General features: G+C 36.7%; 1 protein-coding gene across 5 annotated transcripts in view; it reads left to right on the top strand.

Annotated features, from left to right (window-relative positions):
- Positions 1 to 9,102, top strand: part of Pign (phosphatidylinositol glycan anchor biosynthesis class N) — a 171,601-nt gene that overhangs the window by 119,533 nt on the left and 42,966 nt on the right. For all 5 annotated transcript variants that reach the window (XM_017800012.2, XM_029567167.1, XM_017800011.2 and 2 more), the window contains one exon: positions 4,162 to 4,264. In XM_017800012.2, the coding sequence (XP_017655501.1) occupies positions 4,162 to 4,264 (103 nt within the window). The remainder of the gene's footprint in view (positions 1 to 4,161; positions 4,265 to 9,102) is intronic.

The raw sequence follows: 9,102 nt of genomic DNA, 5'->3' as shown, positions 1-9,102 counted from the left end.
TTCTAGCAGACATTTAAAGACAATCTACATCCAATACTACTTAATTTATTCAAAAAGATAGAAATGGAGGGAGAACTTCCAAATTCCTTCTCTGAAGCCAGCATCACTCTAATACCAAAGCCAGGTAAAGATACATCCAAAAAAAGAAAACTATAGACCCATATCCTTAATGAACATAGGTGTAAAAATTCTCAACAGGATACTTGCAAACCACATACAGACTCACATCAAAAAGATCATCCACTATGATCAAGTTGGCTTTATCCCAGAGATGCAGGGATGGTTCGATATACGTAAGTCAATAAACATCATAAATCATATAAATGGGCTTAAAGACAAGAACCATGTGGTCATCTCAATAGATGCAGCAAAGGCCTTTGACAAAATTCAACTTGCATTTATGTTCAAAGTCCTAGAGATAATTGGACTGGAGGGAGCATACCTCAACATTATTAAAGCCATATATAACAAACCCACAGCCAACATCATTGTAAATGGAGGAAAACTGGAAGCATTCCCATTGTAATCAGGAACCAGGCAAGGCTTTCCACTATCTCCACTTCTCTTTAACATAGTGCTTGAAACTCTTGCAAGAGCAATAAGACAAGAGCAGGAAATTAAAGGAGTAATAATTGGAAAAGAAGGATCAAATCATCCCTTTTTGCAGATGATATATTATCTAAAAGATACCAAAAATCTCACCAGAAAACTCCTAGAAGTTATTAACACGTTCAGTAAAGTGGCAGTTTACAAAAATTAACCTACAAAAGCCCATGGCCTTTCTATATACCAATAACAAGCAAACGCACATGGAAACACTCCTGTTCACAATAGCTGCAAAAAATAAAATAAATGCCAATCAAAATCCCCATGACATTTTTCACAGAATTGTAATAAACCATCCTAAGATTCATATGGAAGCACAAAAGACCTTGGATAGCCAAAACAACCCTGAGCACTAAGAGTCATGCAGGGGGGATTACTGTACCAGCTTTTTTTTAAGTCTTTTTGAATCAGGGTCTCCCTGTGGCCCCAGCTGTCCTGGCCTTGAACTCACATTGTTTTGCCTGCCTCTGCCTCCCAAGTGCTGGTACTACAGGCGTGTGCCACCATACCTGGCTATTTTTTTTATTATTTTTATTTTATGTGTATGTGTGATTTGCCTGTGTAAGTGCACCTGTGTTGTGCAGTCCCCGCAGAGGACTGGAGAGGCTGTCAGATCCCCTGGAACTGGAGTTTCAGACAATTGTTAGCTGCTATGTGGGTGCTGGGATTTGAACCCAGGTCTTCTGTAAGTGTTCTTAACTGCTGAGCCATCTCTTCATCCCCAATTTCAAAGAATTTTTTATTCATTACTGTTGATAATTTTGTTTTCAAATTACCTCAGACTTTGGCAAAGGATATTCACTTCAAACTGTTTGATGATAGCATCCTTCTCTCATATTTTTTTCAGGATTTCCTACTTTCTGACATTAAGATGCTTTAGTCTTACCTCATACCCTGTCCCAGCTCTAATATCTAACCTACTCTTTCTGTGATTGGCGTCATTATTTTTAATAGAGAAAGGGTTTTGGAGAACAAGCTCTAAGTATGTATATTACTACTGGAATGTCTTTGGTTCTTTGCCTTCTCAGTGGGCAGATCCCAAAATATATTCATGCATATATACATGTCTATTATTACATATAAATATATACTTTCATGCATTTCTGTGGGTTCTCTCCCTTTCCTCGTGGGTCGTTGGCCACCAGTCCACAGGGACAAAGGAAGCAGAAGCGATGAATGGGGTCAGGGACGGCCAGTGAGCACTGACAGAAGAAAGCCCTTCTGGGGAGGCAGGTTCAGTGATACAAACAGCTCCAGACTCAGTGAAACAGCTCTAGATTCAGTAAAACAGCTCCATTTATTCAGTGGGGGTTAGGGAAATTATAGTGTGGAGGCAGTAGCCAGTGCTTCAGCTGATAGGTGCTCATAGTATGCTTTATTTACATGTGGCAGTAGGCTCCTATCATCCGACTACCAGGCAATGCCTAATTATCATACAGAAAAAACCTGGGGGTAGTTTTTACTCCAGGTAACTATGCCAAAGGTCATGTTCCAAATAAGGTCAGGCATCTGTGCTTGGCGGCACTTTCCAGGTAAGTCAGGCAGAGAGCAGGAGGCCCACTGCTGAGGAGTCCTTCCATATAGCGCCGAGCCCCTTGGAGCTATCCAGACATGGAGGACTACAACCCTAGCAGCAGGGTTCTCCAACACATTTCCATATATACATGTATACACACACCATGTGCATGTACTTTACATATTTTAGAAATCATAGTTTATATGTACTGATGTCTCTAACTCTAGTTATTTATTGAGTTTTATTTTGCTTTCCCTAATTCTGTATTTGTTCGAATCAGGGAAGATGATAACCATGGTCTCAATTCATCTTTCCAGTGTTAGCCCTCAAAAATGAATTCACAGGTATGGAAGGATTAAAGGTCTTAGGATAATGATATCACAAGAATGGAGTTATTTGTAATCTCTACTCACAGTTTTAAAAGTCCCTTTGCCTATTAACCTTGATCTCTGGCCCAGTCCTACATCATGCTGTTGAAGAACACACATGCATGTTATGCAATAGTCCCTATGCTTCCCTCCCTGATTTGGACATCATTTTATTTATGTCTTTATTGGTTATATTATCATCTTGGTAGAGTGGGGAGGAAATTTAGAATCAGTCTATTTCTCCTATTCTCCAAACACATTAATGTTTCCCTGGGAATATACATTAAATAAATTTCTTATTTGGGATTAGTAGAGTTAGGTACTAGACTCAATGTTACCCACCAAGTGGTATTAAGTTTCAATAGTAACTCACAGGAAAGTCATCCATATGGCCAAAGATATCCTCCAAACATGGATACACCATGGTCTACCTACAATGAGCATATTTTGCTTACTTTTTATAGTGCCCAATTGGGTTTATATTAATATATGTCACTTACACTCTTAATCTCTCTCTAGCACCTTATTATTCCTTTAGACAAAAATAAAACCAGGACAGAGTATTCAGTGTTGCAAATTTGGTTTCATTTTAACTGACTTTTCCTAGGTATGTAGCTCAGTGGTATAGTAGTGCCTACTGTGTGTAAAGCCCTGGATACAATCCTTAGTACTGAAAAAAAAATCCACAGACAATGATAAAATAATTGAATCTACCTACACATCTAGAAAAAAAAGCTATTTATCTAAGAGTATTAAAAATATAACTTTTGGAGCTCTAAATCTTTTAGGAACTTGACTGTAATTAAAATTACCTTTACGTTTAACTTTTAAGAATACTGATTATTAATAATGATAACAGCTGATACTAAGCACTCTGTAGGTGAAATTGTATTTAAAATTCAAAGCAAGGTTTTTTTTTTAATGTTAGCCCTATTTAGCAAATGCATAGACTTCTCTTTAGATTGATTAATAAACTTATCCCAAAATAAAACAGTGATTTGGCAAGATTTCACCCCAAGTTTCATATTTTGGACCACTTGGGATTTCTAAATGCTGTGTATATTCTCTTTCCAGAAGAGAGACAAAGGGAGTTTGTTTGCTATCTCCACCCCTTTTCATCACCTTGCCTCCTTGGAGGTTGTCATTTTTCTTATCCTGTGCAAAAGATGACTTCACTTGCTAAGATGACTAGTTTTATAACTCCTACATATAGGAAAGTCATTCTCTCCAGCTTCTGATTTTCCAAGTAGCACACTGCAGCTGTCTGCATACTTTTTTTTGTTGGAAACCTTGAACAAGAAGTTTAGGCAAGATCTGTTTCTAGGGAATAAGTTGTCTTTGAACTAAGACATAAATCTCTAATTAAGAGACAAGAAATAATTTATTTCAACAGAAAATAATAAATTATTCATTTTAGGGTTAACATTATTACAGCGGTCTAGTTTGAATATAAATTGAGAAAACCTGAGTTATTTAACCTATAATAGAGTTAAAACAATAAAGTAGGATTTTAATTAAGAATGTAAAGGTTTTATTTTCTTACAGAAATCCCTAGGTCAGGTTAAAGATCACATAAATACTGAATTGCATAAATGACACTGATTACCTAGAACCTCTGAACCAACATTGTGTCTCCTGAACTAACACATGACTTGCTTTGCTTTCTTGCAGCCTCTTCCTTGGTTGTACCGCTGCTGAGTTCCACCATTCTCTTCCAGCGACTGTTCAGTATACTTCTTTCCTTGATGTCGACCTATTTGCTCCTAAGCACAGGGTATAGTAGCAATTTTAAATGCCAAATTGACTTTTCTCTACTAGTATCTGAGCTCTGGAAATGAAAATCTTTTCTAAATCTTGAGGGATATTTTTGCTATACGTGTGAGTATATGACTTGGTCTATAATTCTGTTTATTTTTTCTTATGCTTTTTGTATTATTGTCTGTTGTCCTTTCCCTTTTTTATTTACTGAAGTTGCTAGAATTTTATTTAATTGTGGTGTTATGAAATCCTGATGGATAATGGAAGAATTTTAGTTCTTAAAGGTTTAGAAGTTCTTTGACTTTTGTTGCATACCGTTCATGCATTTTTAAGTATGCTTTAAGCCTGAAGGTATAACTCAGTGGTAGAGTGCCTGCCTAGCATGTACAAGGCTCTAAGTTCAGTCATCGGCACTGTCAGAAGCAAAGGCACGAAGACTTTCAAATACTTTAATTTGTTCATTATTATTTGAATATGATATTTTGTTGTTATTCCTACTCTCATGTGTATTGCAAGTAAAATATTCATTTGGTTCAAAGAACTTGAATTTTCTTTTTTAAAAAATATTTTATTATTTTTATTTTATGTATATGAGTGTATTGCTTGTGTATATGTAAGTGAACTTACGTTGTACAATGCCCTTGGAAGTCAGAAGAGGGTGTTGGATTCCCCTTGGAACTGGAGTTACAGATGACTGTTAGCTACCATGTGTGTTCTGGGAACCAAATCCAGGTTCTCTGCAAGAACAGCCAGTGCTCTTAACTGTTGAGCTATCTCTTCAACCCCAGAACTTGAGTATTCTGATAAAAGTTAATTAGTTCATTTTCTTTAAAATTGAAATTTTGGGGGAGTGGAAAGATGGCTTACTTTTAAGAGTGCTTGATGCTCTTGCAGATGACCAGAGCCCAGTGGCCAGCATCTACATTAAGTGGCTCACAACCATCTATAACTCCAGTGTCCTCTTCTGTCCTCCAAGGGAATCCATATGCTCATGCATATACTAGTAAGCACACACACACACACACACACACACACACACACACACACAAAATAAATAAATAAATAAAAATAAATCTTTAAAAAATTGAAATTTTATTTTTTATTTTTATTTTCTACTTTTTTTTTTTTTTTGAAACAGGGTCTCCCTGTGTAGCTCTGGGTGGTATGGAACACATTCTGAAGGCCAAGCTCGCCTCAAACTCATGGAGATCCATTTGTCTCTGCCTCCCAAGTGCTAGGCTTAAAGGTATGTGCTACCATACCTAGCTTTCTTTCTTTCTCTTTTTCTTTCTTTCTTTCTTTCTTTCTTTCTTTCTTTCTTTCTTTCTTTCTTTCTTCATTTGAAACAGTTGAAATTTTCTTACCAAATAAATTTAAACAAAGAATCCTGAAACATTAGTTTAAAATTCAGGGGAGGCAATTTTATACTTCCTTTATTTACTGTGAAGGAAAGAATTACTTGTTTTACTTTTTAGATAGCCTAAGTTGGCCTCAAACTCATTACATAGCCCTAGCTGGCCTCAAACCCTCATTTCTCTGGCCCCAAAGCCTCAGCCTCCCAAGTGTTGAAATTCCAGTCATGGGCCACCAAGCCCAATTCTTCATTTGCTTTTTATTTCATCCTTCCTTAAATACTTTTAAGGATGAAAAATGTTTCACTTTAGAACAAAGTGAATAAATACCACTAATTTTGGGCCCCCAAATAGGATCTTCATCCAAATTAGACTAAACCCAGGGATTCACCATTGTGTTATCAACGGATTATTTGCAATTTAGATGATCTTGTAGGGCCATTTTAATAGTGGACCTAAGTGATCCAGACTCAAGAAGTTGTTATAGACTCCAAACAGAAAATGATGCAGTGGGACACTAACCAACATTCTACCAAAGCACCCCACATATCCTATCTGTCTCCTTCCTGCCTAACCAGATGTGGGCCACAGCTATGAGGATATTACATGAGCACCACTGAATATTTTCTCACTTAGTGAATAAAAAAATCTTAAGCTGGGCTTGCTTTGAAATATCGAACTTTGTGAAAAAACATTTGAAGTCTGGGAGCATTCAGTTGTTCTTATTTAAGAGTGACAAACAGCATGATAATTTAAAACTCCTTACATTTTTCCATATTATTGGTAAAAATTCAGAATAAATAATTTGTTATTAGCATTCATCAAAATAAACTGAATTAAAATATGCACAGGTTTCTAGTCTATATAAGAAAATAGGAGGCTGGCTCAGTGGTTAAAGAGCACTGATTGCTCTTACAGAGGACCTGGGTTCAGTTCTTAGCATTCTCATGCAGCTAACAACTGTTCACAGCTCCAGTTCCAGGGGATCTGATGCTCTCTTCTGACCTCCGTGGGCATTGCATGACATGGGTGCACTTACATAGATGCAGGCAATATATTCATACACATTAAAAAAATAATAGATAAAATATTAGTCTGGGCATGGTGGTACACACCTTTAATCCCAGCACTTGGGAGGCAGAGGCAGGAGGATCTTTGTGAGTTCGAGGCTAGCCTGGTCTACATAGTGAGTTCCAGGACAGCTGGGGCTACAAGGAGACCCTGTCTCAAAAAGAAGGAAAAAAAAAAAAAAAAAAAAAAGAAAGCAGAAGATAAAATCTCATCTTTTGGAATGGCACATGTGTTATATTCAGATCATACCTGGAAGTTGGCTTAAGGAAATAAATATTTTAGAGTTAAGGAATATATGCTAACTTCTTCATGATCACATAATAATGAATTAGTCCTTTTTCTTTTTTGAGCTTTTAAATTCCCAAGCATAAACCAGTTGAAAGGAATGTGTAATAGATTAAAAAATGTAAACAAATCTAGGCATGGCGGAACATGCCTGTAATTCCAGTGCTCAGGAAGCTGAGGCAGAAGTGTTGTGAGTTTGGGGCCAGCCTGCACTGTATAGTAAGAACCTGTATTTTAAAAATAAGGGTGGGAGCTGGAGAGATGGCTCAGCAGTTGAGAACAATGGCTGCTCTTCCAGAGGACTCAGGTTTGGGTCCCAGCACTTACATGACAACTACCAATTGTTTGTAACTCCAGTTCTAGGGAATGCAGTGCCCTCTTCTGGCTTCCATGGGCATTGTATGCATGGGTGCACTTACATACATACAGGCAAAACACTCATACACATAAAAATTAAAAAAACAAGGGCAGGGGCTAAGATTGTAGCTTAGTGGGCAGAGAGCTTTCCTAGTATGCATGCAGCCCTGGGTTTGGGACCCACCCAGCACTGCATAAAAAGTTGGGCATAGCAGCACAGCCTCTAATACCAGCACTTGGGAAGTGGAGGAAAGACACCAGAAGCTCAAGCTACATAGTGAGTTTGAGCCAGTCTGGGCTACATTTGACCCTGTCTCAAGAAAACAAAAAGAAAAAAGAGCAGGGAAGTTAGAGTGCTTGCCCAGCATGTACAGTTCCTGGTACAACTAAGAAATAAAAATAAATAAACCTGATGGATTACAAATAGAGGAGGGTAAGGAAGAAAGAATAGTTTGGTTCTGAGTTTAAAAGAAAAAAGCTACTTCATAATGTAGAGTGCATTTATCACATAACTTACCTTGGAGATGAGTATTATAATGTTTTAAATCATCAATATAATGGTCTTGAGAGGCCCCCAAAACAGATTATTATAAATACATCTAGTCTATTTTAAGAAAATTTAAAATATGAAAGTCTGTGCCTAAAATCAGCATATTAATACTGAGTATGACCTTATTAATGACTGCATTAAGAGATATATTATTCAACATCAGAGCCTATATTTAGCTTTGAAAATAAAGGGTATCTTGAAACAGCACAGTCTAATCATTTAGGTCAGTACAGTTTCTTAGTGTCACATCAGTTTTGCAAACCCTGTGGTTCATACGGCTCAGCATCACTATTTTGGATAAAATAGAGATTTCTCTGTATAATTTGGTGAATATTCACACCTAAGAGATTCTTAAAATAATGCAGCTTCATTATATTACAGAAATAAAGTAATAGTCATCCTAGATTCTAACAATGCATCCTTGATTTAATGAATAAAGCAGATTCATTTGTAATCAGTCCTGAATTAATTTTATGCAAATGAAGGCTATTGTAATTCTTGAAGATAGTTTGTCCTATTAAGTTGTTAAACATTTCCCTCTCATTTTGTTTACATTATCCCTTCTCTTTGCAAACCATAATATAAATCTAAATGCCTTTTCAGCTTGCCTCTGTCTCCGGAGACTGAGCCTGCAGATCCTAATTTAAGGTTCAGGGTTTTATGATGTTCTTTTCAAACCCATGGAGACATCTTATTGATATTTATACTTATTAATTTAGATGTACAGGATATAAAATATTGATTGCTTGAGAGATAAAGTCCCATAGGAGAATTGTCTTTATCTGATTTTCTCATGTACATTTTATTTTCTTTTGAAATATTTTATTACTTTTATTTTATGTGTATGAGTGTTTTGCCTCATGTATGCTTGCCTATATGTATGTAAGTGTACCTGTGTCATGCAATGCCCACAGAAGTCAGAAGAAGGTGTTGGATCCCCTACAACTGGATTTATGGACAGTTGTTAGCTGCCGTGTAGGTATTGGGAACTGAACCTGGGTCATCTAGAAGAGCAGCCAGTGCTCTTAACCCCTGAGCCATCTCTCCAGCCCCATCTCATGTATATTTAGAAAAGAAAATGACTGTAACTCTATTTGAAGTCTTGTAAGATTTATGGTTTTATATTATTAGGAATGAATAACTTCATATACAACAGAATTATTTTTTAAAAGTTGCAGGCCAGTTTTTCAGTTAATTATAACAATAGTATCACCACATTTGGACAAGGTAGACTAAGGG

Source organism: Nannospalax galili, unplaced genomic scaffold (genome assembly GCF_000622305.1).
Source record: "Nannospalax galili isolate Female #2095 unplaced genomic scaffold, S.galili_v1.0 scaffold298, whole genome shotgun sequence".
Lineage (NCBI taxonomy): Eukaryota > Metazoa > Chordata > Mammalia > Rodentia > Spalacidae > Nannospalax > Nannospalax galili.
The sequence above is the reverse complement of the archived record's forward strand: the minus strand, read 5'-3'. Positions and strand labels throughout refer to the sequence as shown.